General features: G+C 30.5%; 1 protein-coding gene across 3 annotated transcripts; it reads right to left on the reverse strand.

The window, feature by feature from the left end:
* Nucleotides 1–26,132, reverse strand: LOC103844389 (putative U-box domain-containing protein 53). 3 transcript variants are annotated; one of them, XM_033282013.1, is made up of 11 exons: nucleotides 24,464–26,132; nucleotides 24,292–24,381; nucleotides 5,047–11,145; nucleotides 4,829–4,953; nucleotides 4,627–4,748; nucleotides 4,332–4,525; nucleotides 4,005–4,258; nucleotides 3,388–3,486; nucleotides 2,920–3,279; nucleotides 2,073–2,831; nucleotides 1–2,001 (listed from the first exon to the last, which is right to left on the reverse strand). In XM_033282013.1, exons 3-11 carry the CDS (start codon nucleotides 5,285–5,287, stop codon nucleotides 1,819–1,821), a joined length of 2,337 nt encoding a protein of 778 aa, XP_033137904.1. In that variant the 5' UTR covers nucleotides 5,288–11,145; nucleotides 24,292–24,381; nucleotides 24,464–26,132; the 3' UTR covers nucleotides 1–1,818. The 3 variants fall into 3 exon arrangements, with proteins under 3 accessions (XP_033137904.1, XP_033137903.1, XP_033137905.1); XM_033282012.1 differs by having other exon boundaries at nucleotides 24,292–26,132; XM_033282014.1 differs by lacking the exon at nucleotides 3,388–3,486 and having other exon boundaries at nucleotides 24,292–26,132.
* Nucleotides 26,133–26,146: the final 14 nt, after the last annotated feature.

Consider the following 26,146-nt stretch of genomic DNA (forward strand, 5'->3'; position numbering starts at 1 on the left):
GATGTAGGAGTATCAGGGATATCAGAAATATGTGGCATGCTACTATCTCCTATTTCAGCTTTACTTAATTGACTTTGGAGGGCACGAATGAATTCAAGGTTTGTGTCTTGGTAAGTTTTGACACTTGAATTGGAAATTTGGAAAGGTTTAAACATGGGACTTTTGTTTTTCTTTTCAGAAGGAGACTCCATTGGAATGGGGTTTTGATTTTGGATTGATTTTTCAATCCTATCAAGTTGTTTGCTTATTGTACCAAGATTAGTGTTTGAAAAATTGTTTTGAACAATGATATTTTTTATATTAGCTTTATCATCTTCTTGGGGTCGTTTCAAAGGAATTGCTTCAATTGGGGTTCCTAACCAATCTAGCTTTATCCCTTGGGGAGGAGGATGATTTGAGCGAATAATTTTACCATTGGCAAGTGTTTCCCATTCAGGAGTTTTATTGCGATTGGTAATTGGATTCACTGTTTTAGAAAAAGGAAAATTTATATTGTTCTTAGAAGCATAATCTTCAAACCAATTAAAAAATAAAATTTGTACCTTATGTGTTTGAAGATAATCATAAAATTCATTCTGAATGTTATTTCTTTCTTTTAAAAAGTTCTTGAAGAACCAAAGCCTTTTTTGACTATTATTTTTAGAGTAAAAATCATCTCTTAAAAACTCTGTATTAAACATTTATATATATATATATATATATATATATATATATATATATATATATATTTTAATCGGTATACTCTTAAGTAACTAAACCTCAAAAGCGTAGGTTAATAAAATAAGTAATTTGATTTGTTGTTCTATAATTAGATGAGTTGTAAACCGAACTGATGAATATATACTAGACAAACATTTATATTTAGAGTATGCACTTATATTATATAATAGCTTGATATATTAGATTTGAACACTAGCATGTGAATAGAGTTTGCCGGTGATTTCTTTCAAACATTTTTTTCTTAGATATGTATCTAGAGTGGAACTAATTTTTACAGATGTCTATCTTTTTAAATTGAGACTTATGTAATTCACTGAATTTACATAATAAGTTAAGAAAAAGGAAACAAATCTCATATAAGTGAAACATAAACGAAAACGAAAACACAATGAAATCACTTATAGACAGTCAATACTAAACAAATCAAGAGCAGAAAACCTAATCATCTTTCGTCATTTTACAATTGATGTTGCCTATTTGGTTTAAGTGATTTGTATGACACGCAAAACTTAATTTCCTTTTGTGCATATGAAGTTTTAAAAGTAATTAAAATGAACTGTAATATGTAACTCGTCAACAATAATTATACATTTAAGAGGTGGTTAACATTTGTATTCGTCATTTTACAATCGATAAAAACTGTATGATGCAAATTGTTAAAACTATTTAATGAACAAACATTAATATAAAAAATTCACTCCACGAATGCGTGCAGATTATCGTCTAGTTCAAATTATACCAAGATGTACCATTGTCAGTGTAGAACTTGATAAAACTAGAACCTTAGTTATAGATAGTTATATCTTGATATTCGAGATCTAATAATTAAAATTTATATCGGAAGATAAAATAAAAAGAAAAAATTAGAATTATATTATTTTATTAAGTCATAAGAATATGTAGACTCGTTAATAACATATGAGATTAAATTGTCTGAATAATAGCATTTGAGATTATGGTCCCACAAAATAAACCAGCACCAAAAAAAAAAAAGATTAAAAAGAAAGAAAAATGCTATGATAACACCAGGCCGTTGATATTGGCTACACAGTTTGAGAAAGAGGAGTCACTAAAATGGAGCGCACCCTTTTGCTTGCCTTACTGGTTTTTATGTCTCCATTCGCCAATGGCTGCACAAACACTGTGATTGGGCAAAAGATTAATGTTTTGTAACGGCAAGTTAGTCACCGGCGAGGTACAGTGGTCCTCCATCCATTCCTCTATGGCTCTTCGGTCATAAGTATAGCCATCAGCCGCAACACATGGATCACTCATCACCTCCTGCAAACAGAAGAACATTCTTCCCTAACTCCTCTCGCAAGAAATAGATGACGTAATGAACAAGTTATTACCTTAAGTAATGGGCAGAGGAAATGGCTTGGAGGTTGATTCGGCGCAGAGGAAATCAAGTTTCTTGATTTTACAGCTACATTCTTAAGGCTCTCTAATGCTGGAAGAATGTGAGTTTCAAGATCAGGCCTGTCTTTAGCACGGATCTCTGTACAGGAGAGGGCCAAAGCGGCTAACTTACGGGTTTCTTCCATCGGCCAGTCACCGGCCTTTTTATCAAGAATCTGTATAAACTCGTCATTCTTCCCCATTGCTGTTTCTACTTTATACGTTAGTGCTATGGCCGGAAGAGCGGTAAGAAGCTGGAGAATGATCATTCCAAACGCATAGACGTCTGATTTGAAAGATAACATCCCGCTTCGTTGATATTCAGGATCGATATAGCATAGTGTTCCCACGGGACTTGTCTGTTTGTACATTGTGAATTGTGTTAATAAAGGGTCGACTTGGAGCATTGTGGAGATTCCCACGTCTCCTACTTTGCTGACAAAGTTTTGATCAAGCAAGATGTTGGCTGGTTTAAGATCACGGTGGATGATTGGTGTCGGTTTCGATTTGTGGAGGAAGATGAGTGCTGATGCGACTTCCCAAGCTATCCTGAACCGGACGAACCACGGGATTGGTTGACTTTTGTTGACTTGATACAGTCTATCTTCCAAGCTACCATTTTCCATGTATTCATAGACTAGGGCTCCGTGCTCTGGACAAGCGCCTAGAAGGAGAACCAAGTGTGGATCCCTGATCTTGCTCAATATTTCAATCTAAGAGAGAATAAAAACGTCATAATTTTTTGAACAATGGAGAAGCTTCAATCAAAAACAACAACGCGCGCTTAGGCTGTCTATGTACCTCTTGATCGAATTGCTTGGAAAGATTACTTTCAGCGGAATGCAAAACTTTGACCGCGGCAAATGTATGACGGAGTTTGCATTTGTAAACAGCCCCATAAGCTCCATTTCCAATTTTTAGATCTTCAGAGAATGATGAAGTTGCGGTTTTGATTTCTTCCCAAGTGAACTCTTGGTATTGCAGCTTGGGAGCCACAAGGGACCTTTCTTTAAGCTTATCCTCCTTCTCTCTGGCTTCTCTTTTCTGTACGACCTCTCTCGTTTCCCTTCTCATCTGCTCAAACTTCTGTGTTTCCTTTTCTTCTAACCCCTTTGTTCCGTTCTCCTTAAGCTTTAGCTCTTCAAATTCAAGCTCATTCAGCTGAAACACATAAAGGTGGAAAATATATTAGACACACATACCAATAGCTAAGATGCTTCATCAAATACAAGTTATCCATTTTCTTTTATAGAGATTCTTCATGCGGACCTTGAGAGAAGCATCCAAGGTTTCTACTTGAGCCATTGCATACATTTCTTGAGCCTGTCTAAGTTCATCTTTCAACTTTCTAATTTCGTGGAGTGTGTCCTGAAATCAGGGAAAAAAACCTCTGATTTCCGAATGCTTTTGATTTTGCAAGAGGGTTTAAGGGTCGACGAAATATATCCCCAGGAAAACTGTCGTATAACATCAGTTGTCTCCCAAACTGTGACTGCATTCTATATATCTCCTAATTTAAAGTTCGGAATCCACAAATTAAAAGTTCAAACCTCCAAACCTCCCTCCCACCAAAAAAAAATTAATACTCTGTAATACCTTTAGTTTGGTTTGGTTTAAAATCGGATATATAAGGTTTATTGTTTGATTCCATAACACTAAACCATCTTTAAACCAATTTATAAGTAAGGTTTATGAGTTTTGGAAGTTTCAACTTTAGTTTTGGGAGGGTTTGAAGTTTTGAATTTTCAATGTGAGGATACGGATTTCACTTTAAATTCGGGGATATATGAAATGCAGTTATAGTAGTTTGGGAGACATCCGATGCTGTAAGATAGAAAAAATAGCTCATCGACCCAGGGATTAAGAAATGTCTAATGAAATCTTACCTGGTTATCTGTGAAATAATCATCACCTTGATTAACATTTTCGTTGCTTGACATATAACTTCGAGGAGGATTCCAAGTAACGGTACGCGATGTTTCAGGGCTACTTCTCTTGCTAACTTGATCGGAAAACATACTTTTAGTTTCATATGAGTCAACAGAACTGGTTTCCATACGAACAGAAACCCCTCTTGCTATTGTCGGGAGATGTTGTAATCTCGTATTGGAAAGAACAAGAGATTTGGATTTCAGTGCAGCTGAGGAATGTACAAAAGGAAAGTTAATGTCATGGTTCATGCATCAGTTAATGACTGGTGAAAAGCTCCAAACCTGAGATATGTCCTGAACTAGAAGAGTAGCTAGATGTGTCAGCTCTCTCACTACGGGAATCTCTTATAGTTTCATTGATCTCGCCATCTGACGATGATTTATTTTTCGAAAGAATGTAGACACCTTTTGAGACAACATAAACTGTACAAAGTTCTGACACATAGGCTGATATTTTCGCGGTTACATCACGATTCCTGTAAATGTAATAGTCTCAACCCATAAACTCATCTGAGAAAAACTCTGTTCAATCACATATATAAATCAAACTAAAAAAACATAACGTTTCAAGCCGTACCCGTCCAATCCAACATGAGACGAGCCTCCAATCACAAGCCTGCTTATCAGGTGCTGATTAACCTCTCTGGTTATCGCAACTGCCACACTATTTGATTCAAGCACTTGAAGTTCTACAGCAACCTGTGTTAAGCAGATTCAAGAAAAATCTTTATCTATAAGATATCTGATAAAGGAAGACCAAGAAAGACAAAAACTAAAACCTTTTTCCGCTCACACATCTTCTTGTAAGGTTTAAGAAGAGTTTCTTTTGTCTTCTCCATCACTTGTCGTCTATAAGTAGCCGCCACATCTTCTGGTGCCTCAGAGATAGAGACTGTCCTTCCCGCTTTGGAAGGAAGCATAAACCGTGTATCAAGCTACTAAGCAATTAACTTACATAAAGTCTCAGTCAGGTAGAGAATAAATATTTTGAACTTACAAGGTGTAGGTACAGAAGTAATCTTTGGATGGACATGAATCAGCTTGAACACGAGGTTTTTGTCAGAAGAAAACTTTTCGAGCGCCCACTTAACGACATTCTTGCTTTTGGTGCTCCCACTAATAGCTATCGCAATGTTCAGCGCCTGAGAAGGAGATGCTAGATCAGATCCGGCCTTCTTAGGAACCTGGCGAAGAACGGACTTGGTTTCCAGATATGAATTTCTGAAAAAGTAGTCCATTTATTTCTGAAATAGTAAGCTGACTTGATGCCTCTATCACGTTAGATTCAGCTCTGCGTAAGATGTTCTGCAACGATTCCAGTCAGTGGTGGCTTATCTTTCTTTCAAGCAAATGAGATACTAGCAATATCTGTCTCAAGGCCATATAGGGAACAAAGGATGGACAAGAATGAAGCCGTCAAAATCCGAATCTGGACGTGTTATGAGGTAATGATCACAAAGTTACATTACAAAGTCAATGTTGATGGACAACTAGACAAATTCAACTGGACAGAAATATGCAAAAGACTGAAAACATGAATAAAGTCTAAAAAGTGGAAATCATTTTCAAAACATGGAAGGTATGATGTGAGCACATAAAATATTACTTTGCTAGAGTAGAAACCCCATTAAGATAAACCTGAAATAAAAAACACAACTTTGGCCTCTACCTAATCAATAAAAGTTGTAGCTTTAATGCTTATACAGAAACCCAAACACAAAGAGAAAAGGTTGTGTGACAGACACTGTCATTTTGGCACCTTGAAGACGAATGAGAGATGGAATCACCTATTCTAGAGCACCCACGTTCTTGCCCCTAATCTCAGAAACAATCAAGTCCTTTGAATAAACCATAGAATATTATAAAGTTTCATTAAATTATATTTTATTGCTATCAAAGTAGACAATGAAGTCACGAGTCACGACTCATGATCATCGTTGAAGGATCACTCTTGATATTTACTACCATCTGCGATCTGCCTCTCTTGCTCACGCAAGAATTTTACTTCGTATAACCAAAGCGACAGAGAAGAAACTCTTAAATTAGTTATCAAATTATTATTGTTTTGTTTAGATTCAAGGGCTTTTTATATATATAATCGTTGTCATATATATTGTCAACAAAAAAGGGAGTATGTTTTATCTTTAAAGTTTATCCATTCCTCAACAATCTTATGAAGGAGCAATTTGCTAACCAGTGTGACTGGTAACCATCAAGAAACATTAGGAATGATTAGGAAAAGAATAAATAGGAATAAAATTTTGGGAATAATGAGGAACAAGGGTTCCTTATCAAAATTAACAAGGAACAAATTTGCATTATAATTCTCTACAAAAAAGGGAATGAGAAGGAATGAAGAGAAAAAAATATTCCTCACGAATGGTAACATTTTTGAGGAACATTAAGGAATGCAGTGTTCCTCTTCGTTTCCTTGGTTACCATTCAAACCAGCCTGAAGGAACATTAAGTAATTTTTAGATTTTGATAATGTCTGTTTTGGAAGCCAGTTTTTTGTAACAGCCTGAAGTATTTTTCATAATATCCATAAGATGTATCAAATCATTTAAATTTTCATAATGAAATATAATTTCCTAGTTTAAAATGTAATCTATTCCATGTACAAACTAAGCATTTTAGTATTGCTAGGCAATAAAATGTACGACAAAACAATATAATTTTATTATATGGGTTTATGCGTCATTTGGAGGAGTTTGTGAGGACGGCTAGAAAATGTAATAAAGGTTTTCATCCTCAGAGGAGATGATAAATATTTATACTTTAGGTTTGTCGAACGTCTTTTCTAGATTGTAGTCCTCAATTTCAGTTCTTTTTTTTTTCTCTATATCGTTGCATGCATATGGTAAAAACGCTCTTAAGCCTGCGGAAAAAATGAAAAGTATTTCTCCTAAAAATTATGTAATGTCTTAGATATATTCATTCAATTGAGGGTTATACAGGTTATATTGAAAAGATGGAACTCATCAGAACTCCCAGCAGCTGATGCAAACATTATGTCACATATCTCTAACTGTCACAGAGCTATGAACCAATAAAGAAGACAAAATAATACAAAATCGGAAAAGCATGGGGAGGAACTTAAAAAAAGTTGAGGTTATGTATGAAAGAATGATATTTTATCAGAAGAGTTAGCAGCTGAATCACATAAGCTTTCTAAAGCTCTTAAAGCTCTTAATATGGAGGAAATGTTCTAAAAATAAAAGAGTAGGGTCTTTTGACTACAAGAAGGGGCAAGGAACTCGATACATTGACAAAGCAGAGACGAGCAAAAAACCGTATTATTCGGTTAATAAATGAATCCAGAAATATGGTTGAGGATGAGGACGCATCGCGCATTGTTATTATTTATTTAACAGATATTTTTGAGTCTTTGAATCTGAAAGAGATATATGAAGATTGACAAAATATTTCAACGACTATCACAAATTTGTTTAACGAGGATCTTACATATCTGGTTATAGAATAGGAGATCAAACTTGCCATTTTCGCAATGCATCCGGAAAAATTTATGGGTCCAGATGGAATGACAGCTTTGTTCTACCATAAATTTTGCGATATAGTGAAGGGAGACTTAACATATATGGTTAATGAATTCCTTTTTGATTAATTTAAGAATTGATTGACACAAACATTTGTCTCATTTGGAAGAAACAGAAGTCTACTGATATGGCACGATTTTGTCCCAGGAGTCTTTGTGATGTGAGTTACAAGATAATCTCTCTAGTCTTATGTCAGAGACTGAAGAAGGTCTTACCAAACCGTATTTTATAGACCCAATCAGCCTTTGTTTCGCTAAGACATATCATATATAATATTATGATTGCTCAGGAGATGTTTCATGCGATAAGTACAAACCTAGGTGGAAAAATAAGAAAATAACCATTAAAACTGACACGAGCAAGGCTTATGTCGAATGGAGTGGGAATTCAGTAGAGCTGTTATGCAGAAGATGGATTTCTCAGCAATCTGGAATGAGTGGATAATGCTTTGTATATCCTTTGTCAAATACCTTGTTTTAATGAATGGACATCCTAGAGAAAATATTGTCCTAGAGAGCACATTGCTCGTTAGCCTTCTTAATCATGTAAAGAATCAAAGTAATATGATGGGGATGTGCGTATCACGCGCTAGCCCTCCGGTGTCACACATTCTCTTCGCTGATGATAACTTTTTATCTGTAAGGGTGAGCCCCGTGAATGTGATGAAATAATGAAAGCAGTTAGGAGTTATGGAAAAGCTTTGTGGCAGTGCATCAACTTTTATAAAAAAAAATTTAAGCTTCGGTAAGAAGTTCCTTGTAATATAAAGCAAACAATCAAAACTTCTTTAGGTATTGACAACGAAGACGAAATGGAACCTTAATTGGGAAATTTATAGGATATTAGTGGGTCGAAATGCAAGCTTTTTGCATTAATCAAAGATAGATTGCAACATAGGGTTATGGATGGTCTACTCGGTGGTTATCAAAAAGAGGGAAGGAGATTTTTATAAAATCCATTGCCATCGCCCTTGCAACCTATATTATGTCAAACTTCCTATTACAATTGGATATTTGTGAAAATATCGCTAGTGCCATTGCACAATTATGGTGGAGCTCAAATCCACCTAAACAAGGGATGCATTGGAAAAATGGGAAAATTTGTGTTGCCCAAAATAGGAAGGCGGTCTTAGATTTCTTATGATCTATGATTTAAATCCAGCATTTCTGGAAAACAAGTTGTGGCGTCTGGTACAATTCCTAGAATCTTTTCTCGCAAGAGTATTGCGTGGAAAATACAAAAAGAATTGCTTTTGGGTTCAATTGCTATTGATAACCCTTCTTATGTTTGGAGAAGTTTATCGGCATATAGGCCATTGCTGGCTTAGGTATCCGACAAAAAGTGCATTCTGGATTTCAGATAAGAGCATGGGATGATCCATGGAAAAACTTAACCTGGGCTATTGAAAGTTTTGGGCTTAACGAATCAAAGTAGGCACATCTCATCTCTACATAGAGAACGGGAAAAACTTAACCTGGGCTATTGAAAGTATGCATCAATACACAACATGTCAACACCTCAGAACATACTACAAGGATCTAATCTCACTGATTCAAGACCCAACAATATAGCCAAAATTTGCAACAGAGTTGAAGGAGTTAGGTATCTTAAAGGAAATGTTTCAAGACTTCAAGACTATCTACCATCCTCGAGCGCAAAACTGGACTGCTAATTCATTAGGAAAAACTGCACGGACTTTTTATAGGATTTTTTTCACTTGAGCAGTTTGTCGGATCCTCATACGATAACTTTCAGAAAATTATGGTAAAAATATCGTAAGGTACGTCAGCATATGTCAGGTTGGTTGTTCATTCCCTACAGATGTGATGGTTATATATGAGTCTTTCGTGCTAAGTGTTGTAGAGATAGGCAAATAGTAAATACTATTAAAAATTTAGTATTTATGATTTGATTTGTGTTTTACAGATATCTAATTTTTCTATTTTAGATTTTCTTCGAAAAATACGGATTTCCAAAAAATATGTAGATATTTACAGATAATACGGATACTTGTGGATATATATCTCATCTATGTTATGTAACGAAATAATTTAAATAAATCAATAAAAATATGTTTTTAGAATACTTTTATATGGTATATAAAATAAAAGATTAGTGAAACTATATATTTCATAAAATTAAAAATTAGGTAAAAAAAACTTAACAAAGATTTATAGCTGTTGTCATAAGGATTTTTTTTTCTTGAATTAATACTTTCCTAAGTAATATGTTGAAATGTTAATTATATAATATTATACATTTAAAACTCTATATTTAATCTAGATATACATGTATTTGTACATCTGTCTGGACAGAGCGGAGCGGATATCTGTAATAATTGTTTTTAATATTTGTAATTTTCTTCGTTTTTAACAAATAATTAATTTTAGTATTTATTTTGTTTTGAGTGGAGTGGAGTGGAGCGGACTTTTTTGGATTGAATCGGAATGATGGATATAATCAAATAGAACAGATAAAATGACCATCTCTAATGTGTTGTAGGTTAGTTTACACAAAATTAGTTCCAATATAATTTTTGTGATTTTCTTTATAAACTAAGGAAAAGTAAACAAAACTAAGGAAAAGAAATTTACACAGAATTAGTCCTAATGTGTTGTTTATTAAACAAAACTAAGGAAAAGTAACACATAATTGGACACTAGTTAATCTATCTATATTTGAAATATGACACTGATAACAACATTTTGCTGTTTATACATCTTAACTGTCTCATGTCACTTTAAATATGAGGCATTAAATACCTGCAAAATCAAGTGATAGATGAGGCTCATTCTCGGGTGTTTACATTTACAGTTGGAGTAAGAGCATCTCAGCAAGCTTTCAAATCTTCAAATTTTAAAGTTTTTGCTCGTCAATAGATGTTCAAATTTTGAAGGTCTAAATAATAAATCTCAAATTTGAGGTTTAACTAGTCAAAACCTCAGAGTAATATTTAGTTTCAGTTTTTCTGTATAATTATGTAATTACATATAATTATATTAATATTATTTATAATAATTTAATCTTTATAAATATATTTTGATTAAATATTCAAAGATACATTTATATATAATACATAAAATACTTCAATGTTTTAGTTTTTAAATCAAAACTGTTAATACACAATAATATTATGTAAAATAGAAATATTATCTATAGTTAATTTTACTATTTTGTAACTCTTTTCTCTAGTTGATGCAGTTTAAAAAAAAAACTAAACATTTTTTTATTTTTTTAAACCAATTATACATATATATATATGAGATTTAAATTTAATCTTTTTAATTATAATATATATTTATTATTTACTTATAAAATTTTAATACTTATAATTAATTATTATGAAGGTTGAAGATTAAATTATAATATACAACAATATTTAAAGATATATTTAAATTTTTTTTGTTGGAACAATCCATCCTCGAATCCTCATTGAAGATTATGTAAATTCAAGAACTTGGAGCTTGATAGGTTGATGCAGTGGTGGAGCTTTGGTTCACGTACTTGTGTTACACACTAAGAATGGTCTATGACACACGCTTCAGAGAATAAAAAGGAAATGTCAAGATGTGATGAAGTGGGATATTTCTAAATGTTTGGTTGACGAAATATTACAAGAATGTTACTTGATTACAAATTAGAAAATTTGGTGATGCTAAAATATAAGAAATAGTATATTAGATAATTGGAAAAGATTATTTAATATATATCTTAGCTTTTACCTAGGTTTGGGGTTAGCTTTTGACGTTGTAATTTTCAGAAAAAAACACAAAGAGTTTTGGGGTTTCATAGCTGAGTGAGTTGGTAGACTTGTTTAACAGGGGTTGAGTCAAGCAAGATAGGTGTGTTAGAAATCGATCCGTGTTTAGTCGTGTAATTCGGATCAAACAAGTTTGTAAGAGATTGCAAAGGATTTATAATCAAAGAGATGTGTGTTCTTGGAACTACTTTGTGCCATGTGTTTTTTCTGAATCTCTATTTTACAATTGGTATCAGAGCGGGAAACCTAAACAAAGGAGGGTTCTTCGAACCAAAGTGAGATCCTGAGAAGACAACATGGCGATTTTGGCACATAATATTTTGATGCTGAAAGTGAGAATGAGAGCAAACTTACGTGGAACTGATGAAGATATATGGGCAGTTGTTCAATCTGGATGAGAAGAACAGTGGGTGATGCAAGAAGATGGCTTGAAGACACTTAAACTGAAGACAAAGTGGACGGCAACAGAGAAAAAGCTTTCAAAGTTTAATGCGAAAGCATTGGATACAATCTCTAGTTCTGTAGATGGAAAGCAATTTGAGCTTATACAGGGCTTTGAATCAGCTAAGGAGGCTTGGGATATAATACAAAATTTGTTTTGAGGGTACTGCGAATGTTAGGAGGATAAGATTGGGCTTGCTTGCATCACAGTTTGAAGACATAAGGATGGGTGATGATAAGAAGACAAGAGAATTCAGTGCAAAGCTCAGCTCCATGGCTAATGAAACACAAGTTTTAGGTAAAAAATACGAAGATGCAAAAATGGTGAAGAAACTTTTTCGATGTTTACCTACTAAGTTTGCAGCAGTTAAAGCGGCGACAAATTTGACGATGCACACTGATGAACTCAAGTTTTCTGAGATAGTAGGGATATTAAAGGCTGAGGAGATGGAAATGGAATCTAAGTCTTAAAAGCTTGCTTAAGACTCTAGAATTACAGTTGATGAAGACATCCAAAGAGCTTAAAAACTTGAATAAATTATTTACCTGATGATTCAGAAACTTGAAAAAAAAAATCTCGTGTATAGGATGTCCAACAACAGACTGCCTAGAGAAGAAGAAAGACATAAAATGCAGGAAATTGTGTATTTTAATTGTCATGGTATTGGACATGACAAAACAGATTGTACATCATTCAAGAGAAAAGAAATCAAGTGTAATAGATGTAATGGTTATGGGCACATAAAATCAGAGTGTGTAAACACAAAGAATATGAAGATGAAGAGAAGTTGCAGTGATAAGAAGCCAGAAAGAAAAAAAGATGCTCTCAATTTTGTGGCTCTTCATGGAGTTATGGGATCTAAAAAAGACATCACTAAAGGTGAACTTCGTGCGTCATGTGTGTCACACATCAATTCTGATACACTATGATACAGAAAGTGGTCTAGATGCGAATTTTGGAGCTGAGTATCAGGTTCTCTTTGGTAAGTTTGCAGAACTCAGTGACGAAAACTTGCAGCTCATCAAAGATAAAGCTATGTCAAAAGCTCAAGTCAACATCCTAGAGATGGAACAGACTGACAAAAAGGGTGGATCAAAGTGTAGGATGACAGAGAATGATGAGAAAGATGAGCTTCAGTCTCTTAAGAGATTTATCGCAGAGCAGAACCGAGTTCAGCAAGAGTCTGTAATAAAGTTTCATCAGGTGAAACAGCTGTTGAATTAAGAACTTGAGAAGAGTCAGCTTCTGGAAATACAAGTTACTGAGAATTACAAGAAATTAAGAATGTTGAACACTTGATCAGCAAGCCTGGATCATAGCTTGTCAATGGGGCAGCCTCCAAAAATTAATTGGGGTTTAGGTTATCAAGGATCGACTTCACAATAGTATGATGAGGTGGAGGAATAAGGTTCATAAAAGCTGAAGTAAAATCAGATGACAAACCAAAAGCTGCAGCACAACAAGTTGACAAACCAAAAACCAAAGAAAAATCAAGATCAGAGACAAAGACTTAAGAGAATCAAAACACAGCTTGTTGGGAATGGAGGATTGTTCAGTGGAAAGCGAGGTCATCATGGAACTAGTTCTCAGATGGTTGAAAAGAATGAAGAAACCAAGTTTGTAAAACGCTCAATCATAGTTGTTTCAGCTGTACGAAAAGATGAAACTCAAGCAAAGATTGTGATTCCAAAGATACAAGACATAAAATTTGTTGCTAAGCGAAGGAATGGCTGTCACTTTTGTGGTAAGATCGGACATAGTGTTGCTTTTTATTATTCTTGGAGAAACCAGACTGAGCGAGTTTGGAGGAAGAACCTTTGTTATGTGGAACCCATAAGGTATGAACATCTATGGATAGATAAGAAGGATTTTATCCTAAGTCTGCGAAAGATGTTTCACACTAGCATACCAATGTGTCATACACTCGAATGGATGATCAATATATTGAGCTTGATGAACCAGTTCGATGGCTAGGAGGTATTGAGAGTTTTGGTGGTCCAACAAGTATCATTAAGTGTTTCACAAATTTTTTCTCTCAAGTAGGGGGAGATTATACTTGATTCAGGGGGAGTTTAAGTTAATATTTTGATGGGATGTATGATCCATATTTGCTTAGAGGTTAGTGAGCTTGAGTTGTAAACTTCGGCAAAAAAAGGCGAGAATATAACCTCAAGAACTTGGAGCTTGATAGGTTGCTGCAGTGGTGGAGCTTTGGTTCGCGTACTTATGTTACACACTGAGAATGGGGTGTGACACACGCTTCGGAGAATAAAAACGAAATACGTCAAGATGTGATGATGTGGGATATTTTCATATGTTTGGTTGATGAAATAAGCATTAAATGAATGTTACTAGATCACAAATTGGAAGATTTGGTGATGCTAAAATATAGAAAATAGTATATTAGATAATAGGAAACGATTATTTAATATATATTTTAGTTTTTGCCTAGGTTTGGAGTTAGAGCTTTTGACGTTGTAATTCTCAGAGAGAAACACAAAGAGTTTTGCAGTTTCATAGCTGAGTGAATTGGTAGATTTGATCAATATGGGTTGAGTCAATTCAGTTAGATGTGTTAGAAATCGATCTGTGTCGAGTCGTATAATTTGGATCAAACAAGTCTATAAGTGATTGTAAAGGATTTCTAATAAAAGAGATATGTGTTTTTGAAATTACTTTGTGCCCTGTGTTTTTGCCGAATCTCGATTTTACGGATTACATATCTTCAAAATGAAATTCTTTCTTAGAGATGTTGTAACATATTATTTACATAAAGCTTGTTTTGTGTTCGATTATATGTGAATTACAAAAATATGCACCGTGGAGTCGTAAGAAGGAAAAAAAAACGAACATAATTTTGATAATTTTGGAAACTGTTTTTAGAAAAAAACTTATTTTTGGAAACTAGTTGCGTGCTTAATTCAACAAACAATATATAATATATACATATATATATATATCACTTCAGGCATATTAACACCAATGATCATGCCATTTTAAAAAGATCTTTATGAGTCTTTTCACCAATGATTTGTATTGCCCTATTGGGTATCGAGAACATAGAGGATACTAGTTTATATGGGCATTTTCTAACCTTTTTTTTTTGTGATATGTAGGGACATTTTCTAACTCTCCCTACATATAAACGGACTTTTTCATTTGACATGGAATTACTTACAGAAGTTTGGAAATTCCATGGCAAAGAAAAAAAGTTCACAAAATACCAATCACTTCGTGTTAGAACCGAACTTTTTCACTTGACATGGAATTACTTAAAGAGGTTTGGAAATTCCGTGGCAAAGAAAAAAAAAGTTCACAAAATTCCAATCACTTCTTGTTAGAACCAGTTCAATATTGTCCTGAGTTATAAGGCAGAAATTACATACTTCAAAAATTATATTTATTTATTTTTTAGTGTTCTCTTATACAACTTTCTTGTAATATTTTGTTATAGAAAACAAAAATGTATACATGTAAAACGTATTTGTATGGGTCATTCTCAACCTAATTTTGTAATGTTTCAAAAATATATATAAAACTAACTCTAAACTATTAGGAAACAGGCTTCGACATCACACCTGATATAATGTTTGTGTTTCAAGTAGGAACTAGATTTTGATCCGCGCTTTCAAAGCCTGAGATTATATTTGAAACAAACTAAATTTATATAACGTAAATTGGTACTTTTGATTGTGTATCTACATTTAAATGATACACACGAAGGGTTATATTCAGTGTTTTCATATCTGATCCAGACCCGCAGTTATACTGGCATAACCGGCGACATGATCTGTAATATAGTTTGGTTTTCAAGAAAAACTTGTTATTTAAAAATCCTATAAAAACCGCAAAAATCGTTAAACCCCGGGATATGGCTACCGACTGAACCGATGGGCGACATGATATTTAATCCAATTAGACTTAAATTGTTATAATTTAAGTATTCTAATTCATGAATATTTAGATGAATGGTGGATATTTTATGAATGCGATGCTCCAATTTTACAAAAGTTAGATATACAAATTTTTAGTCAAACTAACTTTTCATCTTGTTGTAATTGTAATGGATCAACATTTGAAAAGGATGCATACTAAAAATAGAAATAGATTTGAGCATCAACAATTCGTATACGTCTATTACAATTAAATGATTTACATTTAAAAAAAAACATTTTTATTTATTTAGTTTGGTTTTTGGTTTATTTTAAATTTAAAAGTTAATTTTACTATTCACAATAGATATTTAAATATTTATTGATTTTAATTTTGTTATATATATTTTTATTATATAAATAATTCCTAATTTATTACAGTTTGATATATATATATAATTATATGTTAAAATTAATTATCTATTGACCCATACTCTTTTGCAACAATTTATGTTAATGTAATGTTTTATGTTATAATTGTGTTAATATATTTTTTCAAATAGTTATTTGTGATAAATATATAACATGACTGTTCGAATAACCCGTAAAAACTATACACATAAAAATATCAATAGTAATATGTTCCATCATTAAATATTAATAGTAGTATCTATTAATATTTATTTTATCAATATATATATATATATATGTATATATATATATATCTACTGTTAATACTCTAACTATAAGAATTATATTTTTATGTATCTAGTGAGGATCTTGAAGAATTTATTTATTGCATTAGAATTGATGTACAATCATATATACATGAATTAGTACGCATATATCATTATTATTTTTACTAATAAATAAAATATAATCGATTAGTTACTTAAAATTAGTTTAATACCCTCACGACTCACGTGTATAAAAGAATCTGTTCACATATGGGTTATCCCTTTATTATTATTTGAGGAGCATTATAGTTTATAGATAACTAACTTTTAGTTCATGTGTTATTTTCAAAATTGTCATTTCCTACGTGGCAACACCACAAGCTCTCTCTCAGACCTTATATTCAAAAACCCTTTGTTAACTAGAATAATTACAATAATTGTCATTGCTTGCCATTGATCATTAGATTATAACTTTACTAATATACTATAAACTTCTTCATTACAATGACTAACAAAAAAAATGACGTCCATGTTTAATGCGTTGTCATTATTATTCAAACTTACGGGCATATAGTCATTTATTCTCATTATTATTCAAACTGATTTGGTCCACAAAATTAATTATATATGAGATAATGATTTTGTAGATGGTATAATCTGATACATATATAACTAAAAAAGTATAATTTATAACATGTGTATGTGGACCATCTATAATGATTCAGATTATACCACTATGTGCATATGTATCTGATTTCATGTAACGAAATATTACCGGTAAATTTATAATATCTTCACAATGTTAGCAGAACTCTAACATATGTTATAAATTATACTTCTTATAGTTAATAGTTAAATAGATTGAGACAAAAATATATGCACACATTTTTACAAGTATTCATCATATATCATTTTATAATTTTTTAGACATTATATATATAAACGAAATCTAAATATAATGTCTACCTATAGTCTAATTCAAAAAAAAAATGTCTAACTATAGTGTCTACAAACTAATTCCGTTTAAGGACTTATCGTAACAACGAGTTGTCTAACTATTACGAAATCACGATGGCCCATATAATTTCGTTTAAGGACTTATCGTAATTGTGATCACAAACCGTGATTAATGATTGTTATGAAATTACGATGTCTAACTATTTATATTAAAAAGAAATGTGATTTGCAATAACTTTTTCAAATGTGGGTGGAAGTTAAAAGGAAACTTCTAATAACGTTGAAATATATATGAAAGTTAAAAGGAAACTTCTAATAATTTTAATTGTTCTATCTATTAATGAAATGTGGTTTGGAAAGACAAGCGTGATTAATGATTGTTAAAAAGAAACTTCTAATAACTTTAATATATTTTAAATTACGAATTTGGAAACGTTTTGGTAATAATACTTGAATCAAATCTGCCATTATTTTTGATAACTTTTTAGTAATAATAGGGAGTCGATTATGGTTACAAAATTTTGTCAACTATTAATATGTTGTATACAATGAAGTTATATTTTGCAATCAAAATCAAGTTTTGAGTCATATTTGCTAAACCCCAATTATGATTTCGTATTTTTGTATAATTATGTGCTAGGATTCATTTAAATATGGTACTTGCTTCGATTGACTAAATAATGTGTTAAGGATGTAAGAAACAACTAAATAATGTGTTAAAGATTAAGTGCATATTTAATATTAGTTAATATATGGTACATTCAAAAATATAGGAATGCTAGTTACTACTAAATGAAATGGTATAATATAGACTACTTGCAAGTAGATAAATATTGTTTTTGTTTTAATAGTATTGTTAACAAGCTTCATTTAAAGCAACACTAGATTTTAACCCCCCATGTCCGTGCAGATATTTTTTAATTTTATAAAGACTAGATTTTTTAACCGCGCTACGCGCGGATAAGATATTATATGTATTTCTCAATTCTAAAAAAAATAATGCATAATATTGTATTACATTATTTAAAGAATATAAAATAAGACTACATAACATAAATATATTTTTAAAATTTTCTTTATGGAAATCATTATGTTGTTTGATTGTTGTACTTGATTCAAATGTTTACATAGTTATTTGTGATGGATGAATAACTATATTTTTATTATCAGTAAATAATATATATATATATTATATAATATAAGAATAATAAAATTATTTACTTTTAAAACAAACTTGTCTCATGTTGGGGACTCGATTATAGACATATCATATTCGAATAAGACACTTTTACAGTTATCAATTTTCTTAACAGTCAAGAAACAAATCTGAATATCAAAACATTATCTCATACAATCTCTTTGTGAAATAACTGTTCTGAAGAAATTGAATTTAGGCATAAAAAAAGGCTGGAAATGAATGTGGAGATGTGTTATCTAAGTCAGCTTTACAAAATACTATTCATAGTTCATATATCATTTATGTCCATCCTTTCTTAAACATCTTGAAATAACTGATGCTAATTAATAATAAACTTTTGGCTGGAAAAAAAATCAAATTTGTCTAATTATCGCTTAATTTGTCTAACTGATATATATGTATTTCTTAATTATAAAAAATAATGTATAATATTATATTACATTATTTAAAAAATATAAAATAAGACTACCTAACATAAATATATTTTTTAAATTTTCTTTGTGGAAATCATTATGTTGTTTGATTGTTGTACTTGATTCACATATTTGCATAGATATTTGTGATAGATGAAAAACTATATTTTTATTATCAGTAAATAATATATATTTATTATATAATATAAGAAAAATGAAATTATTTATTTTTAAAGAAAGTTGTCTTATGTTGGGGATTCGGTTATAGACATATAATATTCGAATGAGACATTTCTACAGTTATCAATCTTCTTAAAAGTCAAGAAACAAATCTGAATATCAAAACAATATCTCATACGATCTCTTTGTGGAATAACTGCTCTGAAGAAATTGAATTTATGCATCAAAAAGAACTGAAAATGATGTACAGATGTGTTATCTAAGTCAGCTTTACAAAGTACTACTATTTATAGTTCATGTATCATTTAAGTCCATCATTTCTTAAACATCTTGAAATAACTGATGCTAATTAATAATAAACTTTTGGGTAAAAAAAAATCAAATTTGTCTAATTATCGCTTAAATATTTTTTTAATATTGTCTAAGAAGCTTTCAATTGATATCATAGTTTTATTTTATTAGTTTTTTTTGTTAATTTTAGAGTTTTTTGTATTTAAGATTTTTTCCATATTAAGCTTATATTTCTTTCGCATAATATATATATGTCATAAAAATTACCATCAAATCAAATTTACTTATTTATTATTTTGTTTTTAATGAAAATACACTTTTTAAATAATTTAATTTAAAATAAAATTATATATTAATTTATTGTATTCTAACAATTTGATTGATTTAATTAATTTGCTTTGGTGGATAACTTAAAAAGTTTTCATATGAATTAGGGAAAGTAAGCTTATGTTGTTATATTATATTTATTTGTGTATATGTAATCTATATATAATGCTAGTGTAATAAAGGAAGAACATTACTTTTTTTTGTAACTTCAAAAAGATACATTATTACAGTTTGAAATTATTCAAAATTGAATAAAATGGTAATTAAATAAATCTAATGGTTTTTTAACTTGTTTAGTTGGATTCTCATGAAAACAAATCGATAGGTTAAACAAATGTTTCAAAATTTGTTGTGTTATTCTTTTGTCTATAAATTATTAAATTTATTGAATTGATATATTTAATTATTGCACCCTAAAAGAATATTTTATTAAGACATTAGATAACTATGTTTTGAGTTGTTTTGTCAAAATTGTACAAAAATCTATGCTTTTTCATATTTGTCACGAAAATTTATATGTTAAACTTACTTTTACAAAATTCTTAGCTTTGTCACGAAAACAAAAAACTATGATTTTTCATATTTGTCAATGTTCTAACACTTTCAAAGAATATATTAGCTTAGTCACTTATTTTTTTTTTTTTACAAAACTAAGTATCGGAGTCTTGAAAGTTGAATTCATATTATTGTAAATGTACATAAGAGTTTGTGATTACATATTTAGTGATTCTTGTATATGTGTTCAAGAAAGTTTCAATGGCTTAGTGGTATATGCCTTATATTTATATCATACTAACTCGGGTTCGATCCTTTCCTTTGCATTGTTTTTTTATTTTTTACGAAAAAATAAATGAGATGACGTGGCAACTTCGGACTCTCTGATTGGACGATTTTTTATGCATACGTGGACACTCTAAAAGGAGCTTATATCCCCCTTTTAGTATAGTATAGATATTTGAGATTATTACAAATGTTTTAAATATATAATTTCTGTTTTAGTATTATGTATTGTGTAGCTATATGATATTATTGTTTATATTTCTTATTCGGCATTATTAATATTTAGTGATTTGTTTAATACATTTTATTTTGTTATTAATTTTTATTACTTATTAATATATTTTCAAATTTGGTACAATAAAATAACAATATGAAATAATCACATAAATAACCTCCTTTAAAATATATTTTGTTTTCTTTAATTTATACATTTTGATATAATACATTTTTTAAAATTTATTTATTTATATTATAGAAAAAATATGTTTAAGATAATTTATATTTACATGATGTGTTTTAAATATATACTTTAACATATATTATTTTAGTATTTTACGGGATTTATAAGTAAAAACACTGTTTCATTTAAATAATCTATTATTTTACATAGTAGCATCTATCATATTATTTTAGTAAATTTTATTGATATAAGATATTTTTTTGATGTTGTGATATTAAGTTTTCTTTTCATTTTTAATTAAGATTTCAAAATATTAGATTGCCTTAATTTTTACAACATATATAGTTTGTGTTTTTTTCTGGGTCATTTATTCTTTATTATCTATGATTTTATCTTTTGTAAAATTTAGAGTATTATCATTTTGAGTTTGAATATTTATTTTCAAAACATTATGTTTTTTCAAGAAAACGTTAAAAAATAAAACTACTATTTTTGAGTTTGGATGATTACATGAATTTTGAATTTATTTTTGTTACTACATTGAATTTTTTGGTAATATTGTGTAAATTTTCCTTAACAGATATTGTTATAATTAAAAAATTATAATTATAGTTTGATTTGTCATTGATATTTTAATTGAATTATTAAATTTCATAGTTTTCGAATTACATATTTTTGAAATATATAGTATATGAATTTAAGGTTATTACATACTATTATATTTTTGTATATAAACATTTTAAACTATATATTGTTTTGAATTTAAAAATGAATAAAAAGATAATATATAGTTGTAGATATAAAAGTTAAACCTACGTTAATAAATTTATTTTGTATAAATATATTATACAATTTATGAATTTTAATCTATTTTAATGATGAATGATATATTTTTTAAATGAAAAATTTTTAAAAAGTTAAATTTGTTAATATACCTATTTAACATAATTTTGTCATATTTAATTCATATAGCACATCTATTTTTATATAATACCGAATATAATTATAGAATTTAAAAATATATATATATATCTAATTTTTGTTTTATTTTTCATAAAAAAAAATTTAGTTAACATTGATTTATAACAATATTATAGTACTAATTATGAAATTAATTAATATATTATTTTATTAAAAAAATTTAAATTTTTAAGTAAAATTTTGGTAGATTCTTTTCAACAGATTTTGTTATAATTAAAAATAATAAAATTGAAATTTATAGTTGGTTTATTATTAATGTAAATAATCAAATATGTCATATTAACTAATCTTTAAGTGGTCCTATTATGACTTGTTAATAGTAGATAAGAAATAGGACCCTAAATTAATAGATTATTAGATTTTGATCCGCGTTTTCAAAGCGCGGGTTTTTTTTTTCAATTGACAAATATTTAGTAAATATCATATTTTCATATATTTATGTTTTATTTTATAAAAGACTTAAACTTTTTATCTTTATTTATCGTATTTCATTTTAAATGACTATTTATGTTTAAAAAATTAAACTTTATTTCTTTAATGAATTAAGTTGGTATAACTCTGATAAATTAATTTCATTATGTGATTAATATTTTAATTAAAAAAAGTTATATACTTTTAATAAAGATTTATACTTTTCAATGAAAAATTCAATTTTTTTATGAATGGTTAAATTATATTAAGAAAAGAAAAAAATAATAATTAAGAATAGTTGAAAAAAAATTATTTGAACTTGGACTCAATAGCCCAAATGAAAAAAAAATGTGAGAATTAGATCTGATTTCTTAATCGGTCCAAATGGCCCAAGAGAGATCTGATGTGGGCTGGATCCGAAAAAATGATCCAATATAGATGTGTTTATTAATATTACTTGATTGCCCTTAATGAAATATACAATGTTAGTAAAGATTATGGTAGGTTAAAGTAAAAAGGACAATAAGATTCTTCTTTAATAGTATAGATATATAATATATAATGTTTTTCTCACATAATATATAATGCTACGTATTATTATTTTGTTGCCGTTAGTTGCACGCAGGACATATCTTGTCCTCACGTCTTTTTTTCTTCCCTATAATGTGTATTTGTCAACGCATGTAAATGTGTTGTCTATATTAATTTTTCTATAATCCTTTTTTTTTTCTTTTGGCAATCCAGTGATCTATTCAGAAAGTGTGAAAGTATCATTTGTATTATTGTATAAGTGAAGAGTCGAGAACATCCACTTACAAGTAAACAGATGAAAAATACAAAAGCATATGCTTTTCTTCAAAAGCCAAAACATAAGATGTGAAAAGTTATTCGGCTTCTCAAACTCTTAATTTTTTTGTCATGTTGTTTATCTAAGCCCAAGACATATACAAAGGAAGGTGAACCAAACGGCCCAAACTATACACTACACCTTTTTGATTACTCCCATTTAGCCAAGTTAAATTTCGTACAAATGATGTCGGAGCATGGTTAGGGCTAATCCAATAATTTACAACAAAGAAGAGAAGGAAAACTACAAGTTAGAAAAGATACTTATTGTTTTCTTGTTCAAGGTAGTTTAAGGAGTAAGGCCTTACATTTTTGGTGAGCTAAATCCTAGGTTGTGTGAGTTAGATCAACTAAGCTTATTTGTTAGAATCTTGAGCAGTGATATTATAGTTCTGGGTGGTATTGTTTGTTGTGTTAATGGTTGTGGTTTGCAGCTCAAACTTAAGAAGAGTTGGAGAGTTCTTGAGTGTATTTGAAATTTGGTGCCTGAAGATTAAATACATTAGTCAACCATAAAATCAAATCTAGAAAGATTTAAGAAGGAAAAGTTGATAGTTATGTGACTTTGGGATTTGAAAATACAAGATGATGGGTCAGTTGGGGATTCAAGGCTTGCTTTCGCTTCTTAAGAAAGATTTTACAATCTTGATATAATCTGGAAAGGAAGAAGAAGGATCAGCCGCAAAGGTTGATTAAAAGAATGCTGACAAGGATCTCAGAGTAAGAAGCTTGTTGGAATATGCATAAGTGATTATATTCTAAAAGAATCATGCATGAAACAAGTGTTTTTGGGATGTGGAATACACTTGAAAGGATTTACCAAACCAAGTCGCTTCTGAATGTAATCTACTTTAAGTCTAGCAAAGGAGCTATGCAATCTGGTGAAAGAGCTAAAAAAAGAAGAACTCAAGAAAGGTGACTTTCAGCATGAATTTGGTTCAAGGGAAAACTCCATTGGAAGTTAGCATTTAAAGTTGTACAAACTCAAGAAATGGAGTAGACTTATATGAGAAAGAAGCGGTCACGGGGTTTCTTTCTGAAGTGACTGAAACATAATGTAGATCTCTCTTTGAAACATGAAAAGGAGAAGCTACCTAAAAACAGAGGAATGCTAAGGGTAAACAAGGAGGGTTCTTGGATGAAAGCTTACCGGGTCAGGAGTTGCATCATCGATGTGAACTTCTGACTGCTCACTGAATGAATGAGCAATCCCAAGTAACTCCATTGGCTTGTGGTTGATCTTGCAGGCATAAATTAATAGGGTGGAGTTAGTTTATGTAAAGCCTGAAGATAGAAAATCAAGTTTTAGTGTGGATTTTTACCTGGAAGACTCTTATGGAATGGTGTAGTAGAGTCGCAAGTTCCAGGAAAAAAATAAAGGGAAAGCTTTAAAATATCGAAGTAAGTGTTATTGGCTCAGTGTAAAGTAGTTGTTTGTACAGGTGTTGTGCTAGGAGTGTACAGATCTCGATGGTGGGATTAGGAAAGCCTTTATGTTGAGCTTGAACGTGATAGAGGGAGAGTAAAAGAGGTTTAATGATTGTGGTTGGATCCGGTGAAAGGATGCCACTATCCTTTTGTAGGGATCAAGCCAATCGTAATTCTACAACAAAGGGTCATAAATGCCTAGATAAAAACATGTGTTGAGGTGTTTTTTTCTCTAGAAAGGATCAAATGCTAGAATGGGACAGAAGAGGCCAAAAAAATCTACAATGGACCTCTTCTATTTTTCTCTTCTATTTTTAATTAAAAAATGAACTAAAAATAAATTAAAATTAGGGAAAAAAACTATAAGGTCTAAAGATTTAAACATATTTACTAACTTATGTCATTACTATCCTACCCAGATTCGACCCGGATCCAGACCCAAAACCCAATCCAACTTTAATCATAATCTTCTTCTTCTTCTTCTTTTTTTCTTCTCCATTAATGTTCATCCACCTTAAAACAAAATCAAAATTTGTCTTTAACCATCCATCAAATTTCTCTTTCTTTTCCCAAATCGATCATCCCATAGTTATGTTTAATCAATTATATTTATATGGAATCAAATTTTATCTTTTACGTACAAGATTTAAAGATAAAGAAGAACGCATAGTATAACTAATACAACTAGTACAACTCCAACTAGTATAACTAGTACAACTCCAAGCAGTACAACTAGTACAACTCAAATTAGTACAACTAGTACAACTACAACGAGTATAACTAGTATAAATAGATTGAGTATAATCACTATAATTGATACAAGTAAAACATGTATCACTAATACAACTTTGCAATTAATTTGGTAAATTTTATTTTTTGTTTTCAGCGTACGAAGATGATAAAAAAAAAGATGATGTAGCACCAAGAAGATGTTGTTCTAATCTTTCTCATCTGCATGTATCAAATACATGAATAGTATATTTTTAATAATATTTGATTTGAATAATGATTTGTTTATAAGTTGTACTAGTTATACTAGTTGTACTATTTTTTTAAAAAAAATCATCTTCATCTTTTTGCTCTTGAGGCCAAAAAGATAGATGCGGAGCTAGGAAAAAATTCAATCATGGTTCCAAAAAACACGAGTCACCTGAAAAAGAAGGAGGTAGCATTGGCAATGAGTAAGAGTGACTCACCGGCGATGAACAAAGGGAACTTTATTGTGAAGAAGAGAGATGCCGCAACGAAGAAGAAGAAGAAATATGCAGTGAAGGAGAGAGATGTGGCAAAGAAGAATGAAGTTGTAGCTAAGACGAGGAAGCTCAATGGTGGTGTCCACAATGATTCTAGGGGCTGAGAAAAAGAGGAAGTGGGTCCCAGCCGAAAGAAAGAAGAAGAAAAGAAAGATCGTGGAGCTCATATTAAAGGAGATGTGAGATGATTTAATGGTTGAGAATGCACTTTCATTAAGGATAGTATAGTCATTTATACTAAATAAAATAACAAGTAGTTGTGCATGTTTACTAGTTGTACCTCATGTATATAATTGTACTAGTTTTTGAGTTGTACCGGTTTGT

Source organism: Brassica rapa, chromosome A10 (assembly GCF_000309985.2).
Source record: "Brassica rapa cultivar Chiifu-401-42 chromosome A10, CAAS_Brap_v3.01, whole genome shotgun sequence".
In the NCBI taxonomy this organism is placed as follows: domain Eukaryota; kingdom Viridiplantae; phylum Streptophyta; class Magnoliopsida; order Brassicales; family Brassicaceae; genus Brassica; species Brassica rapa.